Raw genomic sequence first — 26,578 nt, forward strand, 5'->3', positions numbered from 1 at the left:
GACTGATGAAAGAATCAGACGACCTAAGAAGCAGAACTAAGGATGACCTATTTCTATGTATGCATTGTGACACCGATTTCAGCCTTGCCTTTTCCTCATATTTGCCGGTGTTTTCGTGCTCAAACGGAGCAATCACTCTGAAACAGAGTATTGTTAGTGCCAATAATTTGCCGTTTAACTTGATAAATCCATCAAAGATTCCAAATTGATGGTTATTACTTAGGGTCTATGTGCATAACAATGGACCCTCGTTCTACTCTCATCATTGCAAGTCTGCAACAAAACATCACGTCGTGCTGGGAACTGGACACTTGAAGGTAGAGTAGCCCTTGAAATGGTAGAAGTAGGTGCTGCTGTTCATCATAGGCCCTCTTTCTCTGCTTCTTTTGTTTCTGGGTCATGGTCATATTGGGGTTTCCGGAGAACTTCATTATCATCAAAGATAACAATAACCCAAACGGGGAAAAACAAGGGTTCTGCTTCTGTTAATATTTCTGGTTCATTATTGTCCCAGAAACAAACAGGTGGTGAGCAATTATTGTTCCGTAAGAGCAACAACAGTGAGAGGAAGGAGAGGGTGTTCTTCTTGGATGTGAACCCTCTCTGTTATACAGGAAGCAAACCCAGCTTACGCTCCTTCGGTTATTGGATCTCTCTCTTCTTCTCCGAAGTCACCAACCGTGACCCAGTCATAGCTGTAAGCCCCAACTTCCTGGCCATGAATCTTTCTCAATTAAAATACTAGTTCTTTGTCACTATGTGCAGTTTAACTATAATTGCTTGCTTGCTTGCAAGTTATTCGTCGAAATGCCCGTAATTGGGCTCAAGCTAGTGGTCACTCAGTTTTGAGACTTTGCATCCGATCACTAATGTCAGCCTTGGAACTCTGTCCCTGAATATATACACTGAAATTGGCGTATCCAAGCTAGTACAACCACCCCCACTACTACAATTTTTTCCCTTCTTAATCTTTTCCTGCATTTAGTGCACCCAGGATGCTTAGATTGGTGTTTGTGATGTATGCTCCATTATTTTGATTGCTTTGCCAAAGTGGGGGTGTTAGTTTTTCAGTTTAAGGTGCTCCTTCGTGTGAGCTCTGTATTCTTTACATCTCGACAAAATATTCATTATTCATTACAATCCCCAGTTACTATCTTTGACTGTTGATATAGACTATGGTGATAGCTAGAGTTCCTCCATACACTTTATGTTTTTTGTGCGGTGATCAATTGGTTGTGTGCCACATTTATGGTCCAGGTCCTTTGACCTAGTCACCTAGTTGCAGCAGGATGTCTTTGGACGACATATATTGGTGCCACCTAAAACCTCATGTTTAGCATATGCTGCTTGATGGTAGAGGAAATAGAACTTGTACACTTCCGAGACTCCTACAATAATTCTAGTTCTTAAGAAGTAGTCTGTTTACTATATTTCGTGATACCTTCGTTTTATTATTTCCATAACATTGATAAATTATCAAAGCAGCTTGTAATGTTGCTTTATTGTCATCCATTTTGTGGATGATCCTCAAAACTATTGCTCCTTTTATCTTAAAAATCAATACTCCATAAATAATTCTGGCTTCAGATATCTGGAATTGGTTTGAGGCCTTAGTTTTGCTGAAAAATGATTGCAATGCTTATTTGCTTTCTTTCTACGGGAATTCTTGTTTTCAGGTTCTTGATGGGGAAAGAGGGAATGAATACAGAAGACAGTTGTTACCTTCATACAAGGTACATAGGAGAAAATTCTCAGCTTCACAATGGTTTTCAAGAAATCATGTTGGAAGTTCACGTCATATCATTACAGATGTTCTTCAGAAGTGCAATGTGCCAGTGAGTGAATGTTTCCTGTTGCCTGAACTAACTTTGATGTAGAAACATATTAAGAAGTTCATTTCGGTAACTGAATGAAAAGTGAATTGTGATGTTTCAAGATTACTTTATAACTTTTTCTTTTCTTATGATGCATAAATTTTATTGATAAAAGCTTTGTTTATCCACCTTACTTATCTAACTGCTTTTCTTTTTTATCTCATGAAATACCAACTTCTGAATAGTTATGTGGTCTTATGGCTATTATCATTAATATAGTAGCCACAAAGAAAGGAGGGGAAGAGTATGTAAGGTCAATTAATCATGAGAGCCCCTAATCTTGTCAACCATTTTGACATTATTAAAAGAAAGTTGTAGAATAATTTTCGCTGATGTTTATGATAAAGCCGGGAAAACAACAGAATGAATTTTATTCTGTAACCTGTTATGGACAGATGCTAGGCAGATTTCCTACAATGACTTTCTACTTTTGTCAATAGAAGCAAAATTTATAAAAGGAAAATAAAAAGGGCATGATAATTAGTTGCAATTTATATGAAAAATATTTGCTTCATTTTTCTGTAATATGGATATTTTTATACAAGTAATTAGGAAGACCTTAATGATCCCCCCAAGGCATGACATATTTTTGATCTTGGTGGTTTGGGAATCTCAATGGGGCAGACCTTGGCGAAACGGTAAGGTTGCTCCATTGTGATCTAGTGGTTGTGGTTTCAAGTCAGGAAACAGCCTCCCCACGAAGCGGGGGGTAAGGCTTCGTACATTATGACCCTCCCCAGACCCTGCAGTGGTGGGAGCCTCGTGCACTGGGTACGCCCTTTTTTGTGGTTTATAAAACTCAAAGGTGACGATGATTACATGTTCTTGATCTGGCTCGTAATCATAATGAACCATTTCTTAATAGTGAAAGGAATTCACCCTATTCATTCCAATTCAGATTTTAACATGTGCTAGGTGTCCTTAATTTTATCGATGTTTGATCCTTGATGAGATCCTTATTGTTTGTAGCAATGTTCGATCTGTCTTCCACATGGAGCTTGGAACCCTTAGATCCAAAAATTAATGAGTTTCAAGGAAAGTGAAGTTTTAATTTAAAATATAGCTTCTATCAATAGAAAGGAAGAGAAGGGGGCATCTCTTCAGAAGACCTATGCATGTAGTTCAAGAATAATATATTCTTGAAACCCTCTACAATTTGCACCTTATCTAGTGATTTAGGTAACTGTCAGACTTCCTCTAATTGTATCTTTCCAAAATCTTGGTATTCCTTGGAAAGGCCATTGGCAAGGAGATTCTTCACACTATTAAGGAGTTCAGTGGTAATTGTGCTACTAGCCTGACTGGCTCACACTTTCCTTTCATAGGAAACATTGGGTGCATGCTCATGGAATTCTGAAATGAAGCATTCCTTGAGTAGGGATTGCGGCTTGGACTATAGACATTAATATTGATTCAGGCTCAACCTGATTGACCTACCCAATTGTAGGCTTGAGTCTGAACTCAAGCTGACATTTTTGTAATTATGTAAGACATCAAAATTTAAGTTGAACAATAGTTGTTGGTCCAATAACGACAATTTCAGTCATATATGATGGGCCTCACCCCATTGATCAAAGCATCTATAGACTCAGAGTTTTCATAGGATAAAGCACCTCTTGATGATAAGATGGTAAAGGAAAAGCAATGATTTAATGAACCTAACATTTGACTGATAAAGTTATTTCTATGTGCTGTCGTAATATTTTTTTGACCCTCCAAATGAAAGCTATCAGTATAACATCTTAATTTTTTCATTTTCTAACGTACATCTCTCACATATTAAGAGCACAAATAAGTGAAGAAAGAAAGAAAACTGGTAGAAATACTAATGTGGAGCAAAACTCAATAGTAAAAGAAGGTGAGAGTTAAATTGATTCTAGAAAATGAAAATCCACGAAATGAAGTTGACAACAAAAAAACAGATTTGCCCTTGTTTAGCCAGCGACAGCTTGGTCTGGAGGGAATGATTGAAAACCATTGCTTCATTTATCTTGATTTAAACCTTAAACTTTCCATCATTGGGAAGAACAAACTGTTGATGCTCTCCATTTTATTCCTTACTATTTCATAAAGTTTTTAAGGTAGAGAATGATGGTATGTTGTAGTTCCTGAAAGCTGCAAGTTGTAGTATTTTGTTATTTTTCACCAGTTCTTCACTGAGGCTTTATATTAAGCAGGTCATTAAAATCAAAGGCCATGAAGCAGATGATGTAGTAGCTACGTTAGTAGAACAAGTTCTGGGAAAAGGATTCCGAGTTGTTATTGGATCACCTGATAAAGATTTCAAGCAGTTGATATCTGAAGATGTGCAAATTGTAATGCCCATGCCAGAGTTTGGCCGGTGGTCCTTTTACACATTAAAGCACTATATGGCTCAATATAATTGTGATCCAAGCTCTGATCTGAGTCTTCGTAAGTATACTGTAGCTTTCTACAGTTCTTTTTAATGACTTAAGTTTTCTTGCTATAAAGTAAAATCAATTATGCCTTAGATAAAAGAGTTCCAATATTGGTAATTTGATATGCAGGGAATTAAATAAGATAAGGAATAATTTACAATCTTATATCATTGAAAATCTCAAATTCATTCTTCAGTGCATCCTCTGGACATTGTAGGCTCTTCTGGCTGCTTGAGCCTTCATTTTCCAGACCTTTTGCCTATAATTTTCAAGATTAACAAATTTATTTTTTCAGTAACAATCATCATACAAGGTATGCATAAGATATATCTAGGTAAGGGTGTTAATCAGTTCAGTTTCTGTTAATCGGGGTTCAGTTCAAAGTGTGAAGGGGTAGAAATCAAAATTGAATATATCCCAAATTGTCCCCGTTAAATGGTTTCAATTTTGTTGTCGATTCAATTTTAACAGTTTTGGACCCAATTGGAAACGAACCTATTTTTTAAGCCCAATAAAGAAATCCGATGCTACTGGGTTTAAACCATGTCATCTAGGCTCAAATTGTGACTTAAGAAATAAAAACAATTTAAAGTAATTTACATGGTTTATATTAACTATAAAACGTTAGGGAGTGTATATCAAATGGCAGGAGTAACCATTTTTTTTTTATCGATTTAGTATGCATAATCAGTTCAATAGCATACCGGTTCTAATAAGTTTTAATCGGTTCAAAACAATGGTTTAACCGATTTTACTTCTAAAAACCAATACTAAACCGTTTAATAATCAGTTTCACTTCTTACAATCAAAACTGTACTAATTAATAAACGATTTGTCGGTTCTGGTTTAATCTGTTCAATTCGATTTCAGTACAAACGGTTTCAGTTTGTATTCACACCCTCATATCTAGTTGTATCTTGTTGTATTTTCTTCTGTATTCCTGTTCCTTTGGCCTAGCTTCTTTTGACAGCACTTAACCACTGCCTTAAAGGTAAGTTGGTTCTAATGGTTATTTTGACAAAAGGTGTAATCTTGTAGGATGCATTGTTGGTGACGAAGTTGATGGTGTTCCTGGACTTCAACATATTGCTCCGGGTTTTGGTCGCAAGACAGCCTTGAAGCTCTTAAAGAAGCATGGTTCATTAGAAAATTTGCTAAATGCAGCTGCAGTTAGAACAGTGGGGAAACAGTACGCACAAGATGCTCTTACCAAGCATGCTGATTACCTGAGGAGGAATTATAAAGTTCTTAGCCTAAGAAGGTATGGTGTTTTTTGTGATGTCAATGCGGCAATTCTTTCTCTCTTGTAGGCACTCTTTCATTTGATTATGTTTAGTATTTGAGTTTGTGGTTTGATCTATTGTACAGGGATGTGGATGTTTGTCTTCAGGAGGAATGGTTATCTGTGAGAGATACTTGCAATGATGCAGTTGTCCTGTCCAAATTTTTTGAATTGTTGGGGGGAGACGAAAATCTCAACGAGCAAAAGGCCTCATATTTTTTACGTTAAGCTCCAACTTGTAAGTTCTGTGAAGGTGCATTAAATAGAAGGGGTTTGGTGTCATTCATATTTTCTGATTAGCCATCATTGCTAGAGTGGAGCATGCAGTATGCCATCTATCTTGATTATTTCATATGGGAGTATTTGAGGTTCCCTTGGTAGGCTTGTGAGCATGCACACTAACATACACCAAGCCAAACCTGCTTTGGAAAGTAGTGAAGTAAACAAGAGTATCAGAAATGCGAGAAATTAATAGAAGAATTTCTTAAGATACTCGGTCATATTCAGGCCTTGGTATACACATTGGAGGAGAAAAGAAACTAGTTAGCAAGGACCCTGATCTGTAGTGCAGACTGTTTTGCATGGATTCACAATCCCATGTTATCTGCATATATACTTTCCACATTACTTGTCCTTTTTTTACCCTTTTCTTTTTTAAATAATGATAGTTCCATTTCCTTTGAAGGGACATAATTTTTTTATGTTTCAGATTGAAACCATTTGCCTTGAATGGAGGAGCTTTACAGAGATATTTCAACCAAAAACTGGAAGCATAGTTGCTTCAACATTCAGCGCTCACAGAAACTTATACCTCAGGTGGAAATAGTCCAGTTCTCCTTTTTATTGGATCAACTGTAAGTAACATCTTTCTTTGTTTGATGTGGTTTTCTCCCTCTTCATTTCATTTGTTTCGCTCTGAAGATAATTTCTCAAACTGAGTACTTAATTTGATATCAGGGAGACGTGGACTACATGGGACGCCGGAGAGTTGACTGAAAATATGCAGAAAGAGAGTGTTCTAGTGTGCATATCGAGATTTGATTGACTCTAGACAAAGTGACTGGTACTGTACGTAGACCTGATTAAGCAGGAGTTTTTCTTCCACATGAAATTGAAATGCACATCTTGCTATGCATGACCTAAAAGAGAGTACATGTAGGGCTCCAGAAACTCTACCCAAATTCTATGAGAAGTTTTGTTGTGCTCTTGTATTGTTCCTTGGCAGAAAGGCTTCTCAATGAAGAAGGCATTGTAAGGTATTCAATTGTTTCACAATTCAGTCACTTAGAGCAGCATTTCAATCAATTCAAAATCATCACCTGTTTTCATGGGCACTATGCAATAGCTCCTCTGTGAATTAATTATATTATGATAGGCCACAGAGAAACCCTAAAATCAATTTATTGATTATACATACAACAGAAAGAACTGTAGATCATCATTTGGGCAAGCAATACAAGTTGTGATGACCAGAATTGAAGTGTTTTGACGAGCAACACCATAACCAACTGTGTTCAGCAGTTGTTGACGTCTCTCATGTATGTTTAACCATTTGGCTACAGTTCTTTGGTAGTCCCTGATTTTTTCAATACCTTGTTTTGCCACTTGTAAACTTGAATTGGACTGAAACTGTAGCTGATACAAATACTGATATGGATCGGCCATATCGATCCATATTAATCCGATACTGAATCAATGGACATCAGCTACAGTTGAAACAGAGCTATGAATTTTCACCACCTTGAAGATTCTTCTCACTATAGAAATTTTGTTCTGATTGTTTGAGTTTTAAAATTTACAAAAATAATTGACATGTAGGTACTTCAAAACAACGCAACCAAATATGAGAAATGATTTGTAGTTCTGTTCAAGATTTAAACCCAGATGCACTATTCAGACGGGTATTGTGATTACAGCCATGTAGACAATACTTGACCGGAGTAAAATCTCCCAGCTCACATAATAGTGCAAAGATTACAGAAGCTGAACGGCTGCAATTGCAGGAATCTTTTCCCGTAGTTTCTGTGTTACTGCCACTCGAACAGTCATGACCCCTGCTGCTGCCCCCTACAATTTGAATTGTAACAATTGGTTCTTCAACTGTAACCAGTTCTAGTCCTCCGCCTCCAGTTCCTACAAGGTATGGCCTTAATTCTTCAAGGACCTGTCATAGCATAAGTGATTAGTTATATATTCTTCACTTATCAGCAAACAGCAGTATAGTTTCTTTCCAAATACCCCTTCCCCCTAACCTTAGGATACAAATTGTTTAACTACAGTTGTGCAGCCTCAAAATCTAACCAAAATAGAGCATCCCAAAATGACCAGAACTAATTTATAACGAAGATTAGCTAGTTTAAAGGGGTACAAAACAAGATTTGTTTCATGCATTTGTGGAATATGGTTGCTGTTACAACACAAGATTTGTTTCATGCATTTGTGGAATATGGTTGCTGTTACTCCTTTTTCCCCCAACTCAAACAATAAATCAATCATGGTAAAAGCTTTTACAAATAAATTAGAAAAACAAAGAAAGAAAGAACTGTACAGCAAAGGCACCCCAAAAGACTAAGGACCAACAACAAGACATACATTGACCTTCATAGTCCACAGACTAGTTGTCAATTCACTTCAAATTAGGGTGGCAAGCAATTTCATGACTTCCTGGCTCTGTAGGCAGTTGTCATCGGTCACTCCACTCCGAATAAAAAGAAGTTAATGGCATTATTATCTTATTGATATTTTAATAACAATGACAATACTTTCTACAGCAACAAACTAGGTTAATAACAAATTATGAAGCAAAAAAATATTTTTTGACTCTTACAGATGTAATTCCCCTTTATTTATTTATTTTTTAATTGAATAGACGTGTACATACAGATGGTATAAACTGAGAGTCGTCAATTTAGCACCCCAAAAATTCCTCAATCAAGAAAGCTAACACGATCATTGATTTCATAGTTCTATAACTTCTTAATGTTACCATGATATTAAAAAATAATTTTTACCAAAAAAGAGAAAAAAAAGACATTAAAAAATAATTTTAGCAACGTACTGGGGCAGACAAAAGCTTCATAAATTCTGAAAATTCACAATAAAGTATAGCCTCCGCAACAGTCAAACTGTCAAACATATCATAAGTACCTAACACTAATAGTTGTCCATAGCACTAAACTCAAACAACAATCCAACATAGGGCCAGCCTCCATTAAAATGGAATAATGATGTTTACCACAAAATATTTTACCAAACTGCTCTCTGCAAAGTGCTCTACAAATATCCAATCTTGAGGCCCCTCTCTCCCTTTTTTCAAATTTTCCTTTGGGGTTGGGGCTACAAGGAAAGGATTAGCCATGGGGGCAGCAATAACCTTAATCTTAGGTTTTGACTAAGCTTGCTTTGATCAGAAGTTAGACCATTGAAATCAACTCAAGAACCTAAAAAACTCAACTCAACCAATCATATGTAGGTCCCGAAATTGCAGAATGGTTAACATACGAAATAATTCCTCAGGTTCCTAGAAGCATAGATTGAGCCGAGTTTCTTAGTTTTTAGAAAAGCCGAGACGAGACTGCCTGCGAGTCTCAAAAGTGCAATATCTCGGCGAGATCTCGGATCTCGGTTTCGATCCGGTTTTTTTTTTACCCCCACCAACCACTTAAATACCTTACCTAACTTGCCAAAACTCGGCATATCTCGGATCTTAGGTCCAGATCTCGGATTGATCCAAAGTTGAGGCTTCGAGTTGGGAAAAAAAAAATGCACCAACTCGGCGAGATCTTAGTGAGATCTCGACTCGTCTCGGTTTTTCCAAGAGCCGAATTGATTCTGAGACCCGAGTTTTAGTACCTTGCCCAGAAGCTTCAACAGAGCTATTAGTGCATTAGGCCGCCATAGATACATTGCCAACAACATTAATCTATCAATGGAACTTCATGCAAAGGGTGTGTACTACCATCAGCGTGTACATCATTTTCCCACAATATTTCTTAAAATTTATTCTTCCTTTCTAAAGTTTCTCCAGTTTATTATATATTTTTGTCCTCCAAGTAGTGGTTTCTAGAGGTCGGCATGCAAGACATGAGTGTTATAAAAAAAAAAAAAAGCATGCAAGACATCAGGGCACTTGACACCAATCACATCCTAACAAAATGCTCCCTTGAACCCTCATTCTCTTCTCTTGCCCTTTGTTGACTAACTACTGAAATTCATTTGGCAGAGGGGAAAAAAAGGAGTTGATGAACAAAGGTCCCAATATGGATAGCAAAATAAATCACCTCATTGGAACTTCTGACTGTATCATCTAAGAAGGCCTATAATGTTTTAGATGCCTGAGAAAGAAGTTATCCACTTAATGGAACAGAGAAATGGTTATCAAAAATATTGCTGACCTTCTCTATATTTTCTTCATTTAGCTCAAGGCCTGTTTCCTCATCTGTAACTGGTTCAACAGCACCAATCTCAGGAATCTTTTCCATCAGACGACGTTCTATACCCATCTTCATGGTCATCACAGAACTCGGACAGGATCCGCATGCTCCTTGTAGCTTCAATCTGACAATGTTCCCATCGATCTCATGTAATGCCACATTACCTCCATCTGCCATCAGATATGGTCTCACTTCATCTAACACACTCTCAACATTTTCAGCTGTGAGGGACAATTCCAATGCCAAATCTGGTGTAGCAACAGCTTTAATGGCTGCAGAGACAAACAAATGATGAGACATCAGAAACAGTGTTCTGTGCTAAAAAAATACAAAAGATCCCGATCCCATCAATACAACACTATATATTTAAAATGAAAAACTAGAACTTACAGGGAACAGGAAATCAATAACAAACTGTTGTGCAATAGAGCTAAACCACTATCCTTCAGGCAGAAGGGAAAAAATATATATAAGGAAAGAACGATAGAAGCATTCCATCAACAAGATATTGTAAGATTCTTTCAATGGGCAAAATAAAATTGTTTCCAATTTTCTCTATAAAATGACAAAGAACAATGATGTGGGCAAAGATTTGATGGAGCAAACAAACACTTCGCAGCAAAACTTCCAATAAAGTTCTACGATTCACCACCAAGGATGAATTCCATCAAAACACATCCACTATATAACATATAATAGAAAAAATACAATTCTTTCACGCAATCATATCATTCCAACCCGGGGGGGCGGTGAGAGTCAGAAAACTTGCTCAAAACAACGATGGAATCGATAAATAAATTAAAAATCACAACGAAACTACAAATTAATCAATACATACCAGCAAGAAGAACCGGGGAAGGGGCGAAATAACAGAAAGCTCACCTTGCCCATATGTACCTGTAGACGTACGAACGCGTAGGTAATGAGACGATCCCTTAAGCGCAAACAAGCTTCTCCCTATAAGCGAAAATCGATTTCTACGGAGATTCCAACCCTGCCATTGAGATAAAAATTGATGAAAAATAAGAATATCTTCTGATGAGAGACCATCTATTGGATATAAAAATATATCAAATAGGAATGAAAACTTCTGGGGAGAACATTATCTGAAGTATAGAACCACCTTGAAGGAGTTAGAATGCAACTTTATTAAGGAGCATGAGCAAGAGGCTTCAAGTGCTTGCCGTGGCCTGCTGTATGACGTCTTTAGCGTCACCGCTTGCATCTGTGTCGGTCTCTCTCTGTATCTGTCGAACGTACTACTTTCGTTACGCAGGGAAGAGAAACAGAGGATCTCAACCCCTGCCTCACACACTAGTGATTTTAAATATTGGTATCGATACGGGTATCGGCTCCGATACCGATCAGTCGGATCAATCCATATCTAGGAACAAAACATGATCCAAGGGGTGCATTGGTTTTCATTCGGTTTTGGTTTGGATTCAGTTTGATTTTGGTTCCATATCGGTTTCTCTTGTCGGTTTGATTTTAATTTGTCATGTAAAAGTATTCAATTCAAAAGTATGAAAAAAAATGTAATTTTTAAGGGAAAAATAACACTGCCTAGTCATGTGTAGCTCCCAGCTCATGCGTTTAGATACAAAGTCAAGCGAAATGACCATTGCACCCTCATGGAAAGGTGAAAATCCACGAGAACACGATGGTCATAACGGTCTGAACAAAGAACGTCCGTTCTTGACTAGAAACGTTCTTTTGCGTTCTTGGTCTAAAACTGCATTCTGAGACTAAAAATGACCGTTTGGTAACGGTCTCAAGAACGCCGTTCAGAACGAAAATAGTGTTTGGTAAAACCTGTTCTTTCCTATTAGATATTAATTACAATAATGCCATTTCTTTGTCAATTATACAAAAAAAAAAGACTTGTAAAAATCCTTTCCTCTTACCAACCTTAGCATAAAATTAAAATATCTCATTAACATAACCAAAGTATAAAAATATGTCAAATTTCAAAGATGCCATTAAAATTGGGTTTTTGTGTGGATAAGTGGCATAACTGACTATGCTATGAACAGTTGAATAAAGAGGGCCTTGGTGGACTCGAACCACCATCCTCTTGGAACATACTCATGTTCCAAGTGCTCTACCAATTTGAGCTAAAGACCCATCAAAACTAAGTGCAACCCCTTTCTTCTTCTTCTTTCTTCCATCATTATTATACTCCAACTCCACCAGCCCAGTTTTCTTTCCTTTGTATTTTGTTTGTCTATCTACATACTGATATAAAGTAATCATAAATCATGTTTTTCTGCAACTCAATCTACTAACTATAACAACCTGAAATCAATTGACAGCAAAATATGAAACCCTTCTCCCGCCCCCCTCCGCCCCCCACAAAAAAAAAATGTTTATCAATCCCGCTAAACACAAGTATCAAAACTTGTGGATGAATGACACCAAACTCCTCTGAGACTGCAGATTCCAATTTACATCATTCAACCATGCACACAGACACACACACATACACACGGCAGGGGAGAGAGAGGGAGTTAGCAGAAACCAAAAAGAAGAAAATGACTTGACTAGGATGACCACCTTCCCTAACTTTTCCTTCCACTTCCCTGCAACCCTTCCCCCCCCCCCCCTCTCCACCCCCCAAAGAGAGAGAGAGAGAGAGAGAGATGCTGGAATGGAAGGAAAAGTAGACCGACAATTCACATTGGTGGTCTCACACAGTGCCTTTCCGATCATGGGCCCACCAGCTTCTTGGCTTGATGTGTTGAAAACCACTACTTATAAAAACACATCTGTTCAAGACTGCCTTGCCAACTTGAAAATAATTCATGCCATAGACTATGGCAATATTTACTAAGAAAAAAACTCTCTTTCACTCTCTCACTCTTTCACTCACTTTCACTCAAAATACAAACCCACCCCAAGGCTGAAAAAGGCTAAACAGATCAAGGGTGAAACTATAAAGCATAGAACTGACACTGAATGCATTCCCTGGAACCTAGTGTTAACACCAATTGGTAAGATGAAGGAAGTTGACTGAGATGGTTCAGTGCTGTGTAAGGAAAGTCCAAGTGCTGCATGAGAAGCATGACTTGAATAAGATTGGATGTTTAAAAAGGAAATGGGTGAAACCAAAAGGAAACTATTGATACATAATAAGCATTTTCAGATGTTAAATTGACTACATGAGCACTAAACCACTCTTTTTGGTGTTCATTTGCAAAAATTCAGTAGAGGCATAGACATTCATTATGCAGCAACCATGTACATCATTTACCAAACAGATTAATAGCATATAGAATATATAAATTTATCAAAAGAAGTCCCTAATTTAGACTGTAAATCAGTTTTTGCACACATGGACTTATAAAGTTATGTTATGCCACTTGGACAGCTCTAACTGGGCAATAGCATAATATTGTTCAGACATGTCTTTCCATGTTGAACAATAGCATAATATTGTTCTGCTATTCCTGCTGCATCTGCATATCAGTTCTGATCTGTTCTTAGGCCTGCACATCCATCGAATTCCAAATTATCCTAATTCTAGTATAATTCTCAGGTTTTTGGGTTTGTTTACTGAAATATGACTTCTGCTATTTGTTCATGCTTCAATTTATGATATTCCTAATAATTCAGTTTTGATTTCCTTATTTCCTGTTATCGATTTCTGGTTCTGGAATTCTGTTCTTGAATATCCAACAGACCTAACCTTAGTACGGTTCTTTCATATCTCAGAATTTGAACAGCTTATCATCTAGATTAGACCCTTTGATTTTCTTATGCTTAATTTCTCCTAAAATCTGATTGTTCCTATCTCTAAGATTCTTGAATTTTATTGGGAATTCTGATCCCTAATCCTCAGGTGACTTTGAACCCCATTGTAACCAGTAGGAGAAGAGGAAGGTTGAAAGTGTTAAAAGGATATGGGGGTAATCGAAAATTACTTGGGCTGCAGTCATCTCAAAAGGATAAATTGGAAGTATTATTAGTAGATTTATGCTACAGTGCAAATTGGAATTTCTTATATTAATATGGGTACAGGGGAAAAAATGACTTGGGCTGCAGTAGTAAGAAAAGACATGTGTGCTTATGATTTCAAGTGCTAAATAGAGGACCAACACAACAGTACTCATGTAGGAAAAAGTAGTTGTAGTTGGGTCAAAGATTAGTAGAGTTGTGTTGAGTATTCGGTGGTTTATGGAGAATAAATAATTTCAAGTGCTGAAACCCCATTACCTTAAGTATGGAAATGATTTACAACTGCCTTGTATTTGAATTTTGATCAAAAGACGAATTCCTTTGTTTCTACACTATATAGATGTGAGGCAATTAGAAATTACATCTGAAAGAAGTATATCTGAACCAATATTGGATGTAACCATGATTTATTAATCAGTGAGACTTGAGAGGCAGTGTAAAACAAAAAAACTGTGTAGAATAAAGATATGAGGAAATACAAAGTTGGAAAGAGTCATAAACATTATTAGGAAACTTAGGAAGAACAGACTAAGATTTAATTAGAAGTAATCAACCAAAATCTGAACATTAGGGCTGAATAGAGAAAACGTTTGATAACCACAGGGGAACAACAGAAGTAGCAGCAGTAGTGGGCAAAAGGAGCCAAGACTGAGTTCGAGCAGCCCTCTTAGAGGGTGCAATAAAACCCCAAAATCCTGTACAGAACAGAACTTAGGAGAGACACCAATAGAGGATCGATTTCTCTAGAGACAAAATGGGAAACAAAAGGGGTTGTTCTCCATACCTTTTCGGTTGTAGGCTGCTGATTAAAGGGGTGTTGATCCACTTCCTGAGACAAAATCGAAAACAAATTGGATCAATCTTCCATAATCTCCACACAGAGATGGTGAGAGGGAGAGAGAGAGAGACAGAGAGAGGAAAAGAGCCAAAAAACGACACAGAGAGACACAGAGAAAGGGAAAGAGCGAGAGAGAGGTGCATAGAGTGCGAGAGATGGAGAGGGAGAGAGAGAAACAGAGAGAGGGAAACAACGAGCGAACGTTACCAGAGCATGCGAAAGATAGAGAGGGAGAGAGAGGGAGAGAGAGCGAGAGAGAGTGAGAGATCTCACCTAGGGTTGCAGAGCGAGTCCTTCCTTCGTCGTCTCCCAAATTGGTGCTAGCAGAGCGAGAGATGAGTTTCATGATTTCTCTCAAAAAATCACGGGTTTTGTGACTTTTTGTCCGTCTCTTCATCTTTGAAAGAAATTCTTTGTGTACTCCGCTCTAAAAGAACAAAAACAACCGCAAAGCCAAACACTATTTCATGTTTTTGTGCTGAAAGAACCTAACAGTTTGAACGCTACAAACACACTTAGGTAACGCGAAGCTTTGTTCAAAAAACAAAACGCATTTATGTTTGGCTTGCCAAACTTTTTGTTCTTTTTAGAACATGATTTTTTGTCTTTTCGCAAAGAACAAGAAGAAAAGCTTGAGCAAATATCGAGCAAACCCGTGAATCGGATGCTTGAGAAAGAAACTTGCGAAGAGGAGGGAAGAGAAGGGGAAACGAAGGAGACCACCCCATAAGAGAACCCGCAGTACCATGCCCTCTATCTCTCTCTCGCTCTCTCCCTCACGCTCTCTCTTCCATTCTCTCTATCGCTTCCTCTCTCACCCTTTATCTCGCTCTCTCTCTCACTCTCTCGTGTCTCGCTCTCTCTCCCTCTCTCACTCTCTATCTCGCTATCTCTCTCTGCTCTCTCTCCGCCTCTCTCTCTCGATCGTTATTTTGTGATGATCTCGACTGTGTCCGAATTCCCTAAAATTTGAAGGGATTCAGCCGAAAGGTATGATTATGGATTTGTTGAGAAAATTGATTTTTAGGTCTGGATTTTTAGGAATGGATGTTAGGGATTTTGGGGATTTTATTCATACATAATGTGAATTTTCTCGGTTTGTTTTTTAGGTATGGATGTTATGGGTATAATGGATTTTGGGGATTTTATTATCTTTGAGTCATTCCAGCTTCATCCCCCCCCCCCCCCCCCCCCCCCCCCCCCCCCCCCCCCCCCCCCCCCCCCCCCCCCCCCCCCCCCCCCCCCCCCCCCCCCCCCCCCCCCCCCCCCCCCTCGCTTTTGCGCCTTTTTTCTTTCCTTCTCTGTGATGATTTTATTATCTCTCTCTGTCTCGCTTCTTTCCCTCACTTCAGCTTTTTTGTCTCAGGATTTGGAGCAACAACTTGAAGGATTCCCGTGATCCTCTCTACCACGACCCCGTCCGCAATCCTGCAGGTGAAGGTGACTCTCTCTCTCCCACTCTCTCGTAAGGTAGCAGATCCGTAGCCTCCGCTCTCTCTTTGTAATGGTCATTACTCGATTTAGTTGGGTTTTTTTTTTTTGTTTTCTCTATTTACCTGAATAGAAATTGCTTTGTATTCTTGATTTTGAATAAATTTTGAATAAATTTTGTATTTGATTTTCTTCCTTATGATTTTATCCTTCTATGGTAATGCAGAGTCGTTGTTCTTCTCTATTTGCTTTTTTATTTCTTCAAAAAAAAAAAAAAAAAGAACATTTAAATTTTTTGAGCAGATGATCTCTTGATTATGTTGTAAGTTGAGATTGTGGGTCTCTGTTGTTCAGGAATTCATGGAGTTTCAGTTGGATATTACATTGTATTATCTTTCCTTGCTTGTTTTGATCGAACTCGTTGGATATGAAAAGTAAACTTACGTGCATGGGTTTATGTTGGTCTCCGCTTTCATAAAATTCAGATAATAAAATGCTATAAGCTCATCTCATTACTATACTAGTATGAAATCCTTATTATCTTTCCTTCCTTGCCTAATAGATGATTTTTGAATTATAGGGCTGTGATGGATCCATTCTCATAGATGCAGTGCCACCATCATTAGTGATTTCCGAATTATAGGGTTGTGATGGATCCATTCTTTTACAAGCCGACCAGATTGTATGTTTTTTGCATGTATAGACTGGTGGTCCTAGTGGGAAGTACCACCTTACCACAAAAAAAAATAGCTAGGAAGTACTACTGGGAAGAACACAGAAATTAATTAACAATACTTTATCCTCGTGTCCCTAATCAATGAGTACTTGATGGGTCTTTAGCTCAAATTGGTAGAGCACTTGGAACATGACCATGTTCCAAGGGGATGGTGGTTCGAATCCACCAAGGCCCAATTTTTATTCAACTGTTCATAGCATTGTCATTATGACACTAATCCACATAAGAACCCAATTTTAATGGCATTTTCTAAATTTGGTATATTTTTATAATTACTTTGGTTATGTTAATGAGACATTTTAATTTTATGCCAAGGTAGGTAAGAGAGAAAAGAATTTTACAAGTATTTATTGGTGTAATTTAGAAGGAAATGGTAATTTTGTAATTAACATCAAATAGGGAAGAACAGGTTTTACCAAACACCATTTTCGCTCAACAACAGTTCTTGAGACCGTTACCAAACAGTCATTTTTGGTCTCGTAACGCCGTTTCTAAACAAAGAAGCAAAAGAACGTTCTTAGTCAAGAACGCCCGTTCTTTGTTCAGACATTTACCAAACGTAGCCTTACCGTAGACGAGGTAACGTTCTTTTCAACTATTTTCAATCAGTTTCGATGGAGTCTAATTTGGTTTCACCGTCACAAAACCCCAATCCGAAACATGATTCAATAAATTCAAATCGGTTTCGGTTCGGTTTTCTCGGGTCGGACTAGGTTTTGACACCCCTATGCGCGGGCGCGGCATAAAGCGAACTCCAACTTCAAAGCCTGGAGAGAAAGTACTCAGGGCTAGAGGAGAGGAGAGAGAGAGCGCACGAGAGGATATGACGAACCTCAGGAAGAGAGGTTGAGCGATCGAACCCTGGACGGAGAATTTGAGCTTCTATTTGTTTGAGCTGGGTGAGGGTTGTTGCAGACGTGAGAGCGGAGAAGAGGTGGTGGTGATGCAGATTGTTTGGCTTTGGGTTTTGGCGCGAAGGAAAGTCTAGCGGAGCCTGGTTTGTAATGAATACCCGGCAGCTTGGCGCAAACTCTTCTCACTTTAGTTCGAAGTAAGGGCGGCATCTGCGCTCTGTAGTTTTTAGTTCTCTTCCGGTGAAGAAATGGCTTCGAGATTTATTGTTCAGAGGCGATCGATCTCAACTACGACTTGGCTCTGTGAGAGAATTAAGCAAACAGGTAGAACTCGCTCACTCTCTTTCTATCTCCATTCCAATTCTTTTCAGTTTTCTTCTTCGAACGAATAATGAATTTTTCACAAGTTTCTGATTAATTTCAATTGTTTCGAATGGTGAAGAAAATGAAATTGTCCAAATGTTCCGCATGCCAAGTCCCCAGAATGCCTCCTTGCACCTGAACAACACAAATCCCAAACGGCCAAGGAATGACCCCTCTGTTCGTGCATTGGATGAGAGGTTTATGAGGATTTTGAAGATATTCAAGTGGGGTCCTGATGCTGAGAAGGCCTTGGAAGTATTAATGCTGAAGGTTGATCATCGGCTGGTCCGTGAAGTCATGAAGATAAATGTCGAGATCAACGTTAAGATACAGTTCTTTAAGTGGGCTGGCAAGAGGAAGAATTTTGAACACGACTCGACCACTTATATGACTCTGATACGTTGCTTGAATGAAGCTGGATTGTTTGGTGAAATGTGGAAGACAATCCAAGAAATGGTTCGTAGCAATTCCGTGGTTGGACCTGCTGAGTTATCTGAGATTGTTCGGATTTTAGGCAAGGCGAAGATGGTTAATAAGGCACTCTCCATCTTCTACCAGGTCAAGGCCCGGAAGTGCAAACCGACAGCAAGCACTTATAATGCCATGATCTTGATGCTAATGCAGGAGGGCCATCATGAGAAGGTCCATGAGCTCTACAATGAAATGTGTAATGAGGGCAATTGTTTCCCTGACACTGTGACCTACAGTGCACTTGTATCTGCATTTAGCAAGCTGGGTCGTGAGGACTCTGCTATTAGACTGTTTGATGAAATGAAGGAGAATGGTTTGGAGCCCACAGCAAGGATTTATACTACTCTGATTGAGATATTTTTCAAGTTGGGAAGGGTTGAGAAAGCCTTAGCTTTGTTCCATGAGATGAAAGGGAAGTGTTGTACTCCCACAGTATTTACTTACACTGAATTGATCAAGGGGCTTGGGAAAAGTGGAAGGGTTGAAGAGGCTTATGGGGCCTTTCTTGATATGCGAAAAGACGGCTGTAAGCCAGATGTGGTGCTCATAAACAATTTAATCAACATCTTAGGCAAGGCTGGTCGGTTGAGTGATGCTATTAAGCTGTTTGAAGACATGGGTTCTTCCCAGTGCACACCAAATGTGGTGACATATAACACTGTAATTAAAGCTATTTTTCAATGCAAGGCTCCTGCATCAGATGCTGCTTCCTTGTTTGAGAAGATGAAGGGTCATGGCATTGTTCCCAGTGCTTTTACTTATTCAATTCTTATTGATGGTTTTTGCAAGACAAATAGAGTTGAGAAAGCCTTAATGCTTCTTGAGGAGATGGATGAAAAGGGTTTCCCTCCGTGCCCTGCTGCCTATTGCAGTCTGATTGATGCTCTTGGAAAGGCAAAACGGTATGAAGCTGCAAATGAGTTATTTCAGGAACTAAAAGAGAACTGTGGATCATCAAGTGCTCGGATATATGCTGTGATGATCAAACACTTTGGAAAATGTGGACGTCTCAGTGAGGCTGTAGACCTTTTCAATGAAATGAAGAGTCTTGGATGCAATCCGGATGTTTATGCTTACAATGCCCTCATGTCAGGGATGGTGAGGGTTGGCATGATAGACGAGGCTCATTCCTTGCTTCGAACAATGGAAGAGCAGGGTTGCTTTCCGGATTTAAACTCACACAACATTATTTTGAACGGCTTGGCAAAGACAGGTGGCCCTAAACGGGCAATGGAGATGTTTACAAAGATGAAACGTTCAAAGATTAAGCCAGATGCTGTCTCATACAACACAGTTCTTGGCTGCCTTAGTCGTGCTGGTATGTTCGAGGAGGCAGCAAAGTTAATGAAAGAGATGAATTCGAATGGATTTGAATATGATATCATTACCTATTCATCTCTTCTTGAGGCTGTAGGTAAAATTGATGAAGAACAGATACATTCATCTCTGTAAGACTCAGAGGGATCTGGTATGTTTTTGTCACTGTTTTCCTCGTCATACTTCCTTGTATTAATATCATATCTCTTTCACCTTATTATATGGAGCTGCATTTCTTAACTTTAGGCTCTAATTAGAATGTTGAATATGATTGAGGGGATTGTTCTAGAACTTAATTTTTTGAATGCCAGGAGACCAGATTATGTGATGCTTTTGTGGATTTATATGCCATTAATTGGCAATAAATGCATTACTTTTGGTTGTAATGAGATCATAGGAGAAATAGTTCATTGGTGCTCACAACTAATTAGAAGTTTTCATGATGTAGAGCTAGTTGTTTGGCTGCATTTCTTTTTGGTCTTAAGGTGTAGTGCTCATTTCAATTGGACAAACAAGAAGTTTAGGCAGTGTATGTGCTCCAGCTTCTCTACCTGGTAGTTTTATGGCTCTCTTCTGATATGGCCTACAATCCGGCTTCCTTGGTGTATGTTTTTTGCTGATTATATTGTTTTGGTCAAGGTTCAAAAATTCGTCTCGAACAGCCATCTCGACCAGGTCGAGTTTTTTGAAATCTTGAGATCTCGCCGAGATCTTGGCGAGACAGTTTTTTTTTTTCTTCCCGAAACTATGTTTCGGTGGGATAATGGCCATAGTTGGCTCTGAAACTTTAAGGGAAACTTGTTTTAGGCTTAATAAACATATTTAAAGCTTCAAATTGAAAGGAAAAAAAAAACAATTTGGTGTTTTGGATTTGTACTCTTGGTTGGCAGTAAAGGCCGAACCCTTAATATAATATTGTCTGTAATTAGAACACCTGTTAGAGAGCCAAAACCGAGAACTAGAAGAAGAAGAGGTGAGGAGAAGAATGAGATGGTGAAGAGAAGAGAGCTGTCGAATCTGACAACCTCCCTCACCTTGTTTGTATTTATAATAAAGGATTACAACAAGAGGGGGGGTTCCTAATCATGTTAGGATTCCAAGTTACAATAGGAAAAGAGAAATAAAATAAGAAATAGAACTAGGACTAGAAGTAGCAACTCAAACTAAGACTAGGAAACTAAGACACAGACTCAAACAATGCCTTGATTGGTAGTAGAGACCCAGCTTGGAACAACTTTGACGAAAGTGACAATCCCCTAGACTCAGCTTGAGAAGCAGGGGAGCGTACAAATCACCTAGACCCAGCTTGGAACAACTTTGACGAAAAGCAGGTCCAAACAATGCCTTGATTGGTAGTAGAGACAAATGGAGTAACAACCAACTTCTTCATAACTTAATCCCGAACAAAGTGACAATCAACCTCAATGTGCTTGGTCCTCTCATGAAAGACAGGGTTACTTGCAATATAGATCGCGGCTTGGTTACCACAAAACATTTGCATAGATTGATTGATGGGAGATCCTAATTCCTAGAGTAAGGATTTTACCCACATCAATTCAGCTATAGTATGTGTCATCACTTGATATTCAGCTTCAACACTTAATCGATCAACGGTGGTTTGTTTCTTGCTTTTCCAGATGATCAAATTGTCACCCACAAAGGTACAATAACCAGTGGTAGAACGTCTATCACCATCAACACCAGCCCAACATCAGAAAATCCAACCAAATTAGCATTCTGATTAGGTCGATAAATAAGGCCTTTGCCAGGAGCGCTCTTCAGGTATCTCAACACATGGCAAGCAACATCCCAATGAATTTTCTTTTGACACTGCATAAATTGACTAATAACTCCAATGACAAAGGATATATCGGTGCGAGTAACTGTAAGATAAATAAGTTTGCCAACTAATCTTCTATATCGATGAACATCTGAAAAATCCTCACTCTCAATGGACCCAAGTTTTTGATGAGGATCCATAAGAGTATCTGCTGATTTGGAAGCAAGCATTCCAATGTTAGTCAGAAGGTCAATGACATATTTCCTTTGAGATAAGCTAACACCTTTCTTGCTTCGCAAAACTTTAATACCAAGAAAATATTTGAGAATACCCGAGTCTTTCATCTGAAAATGTTGATGAAGATATGCTTTAACTTGGGCAATACTCGAAGTATCATTCCCAGATTTAATAATGTCATCCACATAAACTACCATTACCACTACCTTTGAATTTTGATAGTGAACAAAAACAAAATGGTCAAAATAACACTGTGAGAATCCAACCTGAGTGACAATGGAGCTGAACTTATCAAACCATGCTCTTGGAGATTGTTTCAACCCATAAATTGCCTTACGAAGCTTGCAAACCTTGGTAGACTCCCCTTGAGCAACATACCTTGGAGGTTACTCCATATAAACCTCCTCTTGAAGATCACCATAGAGAAAGGCATTTCTTATATCCATCTGATATAAAGGCCAATTAAAGTTAACAGCCAGAGAAATAAGGATACAAACAGAGTTCAGACGAGTAACAGGAGAGAAAGTCTTAGAGTAATCCATACCATATGTTTGAGTATAGCCTTTAACAACTAAGCGGGCCTTCAGCCGCTCAACAGAACCATTCGGATTGTATTTGATAGTATAAACCCACCGACACTTAACAAGATCCTTCCCAACAGGTAATGAAACCAGAGTCCAAGTATTCCGAGATAATAAAGCATCCATCTCGGTATCCATGGCAGCCTTCCAACCAGATTGAGAGAATGCGAGATGGTGGGTGTGAGGTATAAAGTTAATAGAGAAAGCAGAAGCAAGGGGTTAATAATGGGAAGGAAGGTGTGAAATGGAAACATAGTGCTCAATAGGATAAACAGTTAAGGATTTGTGGGGTTCGTGAGTACAAGAACGAGTACCTTGACGAACAGCATTGGGTAAGTCAATGGAGCCTTCAACATCAAAGTCAGATTGAGTGTCGGGCTGATCGGCACCCGCTGTAGTAGTAGGCAAGGCTGGAACATCAGAAACAACGAGGGATGGATCAGGTATAGTTGGCGGAATAGTGGAGGCCGGTATAGGAGCAGTAGTGGACGGTTTGGTTGGTGGTTGACGGCAACGACGGTGATAGACTTGAATTGGTTGAGAGAGGGGAACAATGACAGGTAGTGGCGGACCTAGAAGATTTTCATTATGCACTGCGGATGGTACAGGAGTAGGAGGAAAATAAAGAGTATTTTCAGAAAAGGTGACATCAACACTAATAAATTGTTTATTAGAAATGGGATCAAAGCATTTATCTCCTTTTTGAGTACGAGAGTAACCAAGAAACAAACATTTAAAGGACCGAGAGGATAGTTTGTCCATGGAGGGATTAAGGATGTGCACAAACACACAAAACCAAAAACACGTGGTGGAAAGGAAAATAAAGGACGATCAGGATAAAGAATAAAAAAAGGAATTTTATTATGTAAAACCGAGGACGACATACGATTAATAAGATAACAAGCGGTGAGGACAGCATCACACCAAAAACGTTTGGGGACATTCATGTGGAGCATAATAGATCGGGCAACCTCTAATAAGTGCTGATTTTTGCATTCAGCCACATCATTTTGTTGTGGAGTGTAAGAGCAACTAGTTTGGTGTATAAAATCATGGGTGAGGTAAAAATCTGAATTTTCAGTTTGAGTGTACTCGAGCATAATCGGAACAAAAAATATTTATGAATGTAGCAAATTGATTCTTTTTTCTTGATAAAAAAAAATTTTAATACAATAAGAAATTGAGTTTAGTCTTTTAACAAATAAACCCAAGTGGATCGAGAATAATCGTCCACAAAACTAACAAAACAAGAAACCCTAACCTATTAAGGACTCGACACAGACCCCAAATGTCATAATGAACTAAAGAAAACAATGAAGAACTTCTAGGTAAAGTACAGGCAGGAAAGGAGGCACGATGATGTTTGCCCAATTTGCAAGCTTCACATTCAAGATGAGATGTGGACTTGCAACCAAGAACCATTAGTTGGAGTTTAGATATGGATGGATGACCAAAGCGTAGGTTCCATTGCATAGGGGATGGTATGGTAGTGGATGTAGCAGCAGTGGAAGGTCCGGTGCCATCTAGGTAATACAGCTCATCGCGCTCAAGCCCTCCACCAATCATCTTCCTTGTCTGAAGGTCCTGACAAACATAATAAGAAGGATAAAAAGTTACAGAACAATAAGAACATATTCACTAGTGGAGGACTGGAGGTTCATTGGGCCGTAAGTAATAAAAATAAATAAATGAACAATGAAGATTAAAAAAAAAAGAAGAGGAATTACATACCAGTGGGGAGGAAAGGAAGGGGTGGAAAACAAAGAGCATATATCTCTCCAAGGAATTGACCGCCCCGCAGAAGCCATGAGCTCTGTTTCGCCATTGCTGCTAGCAGTCTGCACTCTACAGAGTTTCTTCGTTCACTCCGGAAATCAAAATCATTCTATGAAACCAATGTAATTCAATTGGCCAGAGCTTCTTCATACCCCAATTATGACCGAAGACAAACAAGCTATTCTAAGAGATTAACCCCCATTTTGTTAATGATGGTTTTACAAATTATCTTACCACTATGAAGTTCAAATATTAAGGTAAAAGCATCTATTGTCATGCAGACACAAAATTTCAAAATACAATACTCTGAAGTCTGAAACAGATCAAACCAACAAAAAAATTGAACAATGGACAGTGACAAATACAACCAAAGAACTAAATACCGTTGTTCTCATTCAGAACGAGCATACCAAGTAGTAGAGAGAAAGGAGAGAAACTGACCTTCACGCATCAGTTGGTTGGAAGTACATGAACAGAAAATAGCCAATTACAAGTCCAATGGTAATTCCCACATCAAAGCCAAAAACCCAAATATAGACATATAGTACTGAAGAAACCCTCTCAAGTTCTTCCCCAAATCAGCATCCAAAACCTCTAAAATTGATGACAATACAAAACAAAAAGAAAAGAAGACGAGTAGACGACTCGCTTCGATCTTTATTCAGTATATTGCCATTTCATAAATAGAAGAGTGTTTATTCAGCCCAATCTTCTCTTCAACATCCCATGGGATCAGAAATAAGGAAACCCAAAACCTGTAAATCTAGAATTGTTGCTAATGCCTGCGTGATAACCGAACAAGTAATATCGGTCAGTTTTTCCTAGGGAGAGATCGCTTTTGTTCCTAAAGAGATTGCTTGAGGAGAGAGTGAAGATTGCTTCAGAATCCATCTTAGAACCAATCAAAGGTGCATCCAAGTGTTCTGGGGAGTGGAAGCTTTTAACTTGGGGGTCCTCTCCTTTTCCTTATGCTGGTGATATAGACTTCCATCTATGTGGCAGTTCACATGGAGGAGAGGAGCGTTCGAGAGAGAAGGAATGTGGAGAGAGAGAGAGGGTACGGCGATGAAGCAGTTCATCTTGAGAGGGAGAGGTCTTGGGAGAAAGGATGATTGAATCAAAGATAGGAAAGATTTCGATTGGAGAAAATAAAAATAAAGTAGTAAGGATACCAAAGATTCGGGAAAAAATAAAAAGAAAAGAAAGCATGACAATGAGAGGGAGAAGGTATGTAAATAAGAAAGAAGGATAAAATAGTCAAGTGAAAAAATAGTCACTAAGTATAAGTTTGTATTTTTTTATATAATAGTATGTATTAATACTATTATATACATACACGAATTCATGCTTTTTCGCTATTTTTTCATATGACTACTTCATCCTTCTTTCTTATTTAAATATTATCTCTTCCTCATTATCTTACATCTTTTGCGCTCTTACTTTTCCTATGACCTTGGTACCCTTAGTCTTTAAAATTTTTAATCTAAAATACCATCTCCATTGACCTCCTCCATATCCCTAGGTTTAATATCTTCTCTCCCAAACCCTCTCCCTCTCTCGACGTTGTTCTTCATCCCCATACCCTCTTTCTCCACACATTCCTTCTCTCGCCCCCTTTTATCTATGGTTCCTTCTCTCCCCTGCAGATCTATGGTGAAGTGTAGCTTTAAAACTGAAGGCAGAGATTCTCCCCGTAGATTTGTGCATCATCCTCCCCACAGATTCCGATTGAAGAGATAGAGACACCGTTACTCCTATTAAGAGCCAGGTACGATCAATTTCTATTTATTTACTTTCTCTCTTTCTCCCCCCTCATGCTAGGGCTTCTCTTCTCTATCACTTAATCCCTTCTTGGAAGATATCAAAGAAAGGTAACATAGTTGGTTACATGATAGGTTTGATTTATTTATTGATTTTTATTTCGATTAGATTTCAATTGCTACTGTTTTGAATCATTAGGGAAGAAAGCCAAAGGAGCGAGACGCTACGTACCATAAAAGAATTTGGTTGTATACGTGCTTCTGATTACCCTTTGCAGGTACGCTTCAAAAAAATTATCCTTTTTACCAAATTTTAAAACTTGGACCATTGAAATCTGCCATAACAGGGCAATGGCAAACGGAATGAGTTTATGCGCTAACAGGAGCTTATGTCACTGTTGAAGAAAGGGGGATTTCACTTGCGCCAATTGTGTATGTCAATTTGTTCTTATAATCTTCATCTTTTTCTCTTCTCAATTGTGTATGCGAATT

The 26,578-nt window shown here is 38.5% G+C and overlaps 2 protein-coding genes and 1 pseudogene across 3 annotated transcripts; 2 read left to right on the forward strand and 1 right to left on the reverse strand.

Annotated features, from left to right (window-relative positions):
* Positions 1-334: 334 nt before the first annotated feature.
* Positions 335-6,210, forward strand: LOC122663356 (5'-3' exonuclease). The gene is made up of 5 exons (XM_043859033.1): positions 335-697; positions 1,677-1,835; positions 4,052-4,286; positions 5,312-5,534; positions 5,642-6,210. The coding sequence occupies exons 1-5, from the start codon at positions 335-337 to the stop codon at positions 5,781-5,783; spliced, it is 1,122 nt and encodes a 373-aa protein (XP_043714968.1). The 3' UTR covers positions 5,784-6,210.
* A 1,213-nt stretch (positions 6,211-7,423) lies between these two features.
* On the reverse strand, positions 7,424-11,231 carry LOC122661160 (annotated as a pseudogene).
* A 6,786-nt stretch (positions 11,232-18,017) lies between these two features.
* Positions 18,018-26,354, forward strand: LOC122660832 (pentatricopeptide repeat-containing protein At3g16010). 2 transcript variants are annotated; one of them, XM_043856077.1, is made up of 3 exons: positions 18,018-18,125; positions 18,244-20,103; positions 26,286-26,354. In XM_043856077.1, exons 1-2 carry the CDS (start codon positions 18,050-18,052, stop codon positions 20,085-20,087), a joined length of 1,920 nt encoding a protein of 639 aa, XP_043712012.1. In that variant the 5' UTR covers positions 18,018-18,049; the 3' UTR covers positions 20,088-20,103; positions 26,286-26,354. The 2 variants fall into 2 exon arrangements, with proteins under 2 accessions (XP_043712012.1, XP_043712011.1); XM_043856076.1 differs by lacking the exon at positions 26,286-26,354 and having other exon boundaries at positions 18,244-20,338.
* The last annotated feature ends 224 nt before the right edge of the window (positions 26,355-26,578 follow it).

This window comes from Telopea speciosissima, chromosome 5 (assembly GCF_018873765.1).
Source record: "Telopea speciosissima isolate NSW1024214 ecotype Mountain lineage chromosome 5, Tspe_v1, whole genome shotgun sequence".
Taxonomy (NCBI): Eukaryota; Viridiplantae; Streptophyta; class Magnoliopsida; order Proteales; family Proteaceae; genus Telopea; species Telopea speciosissima.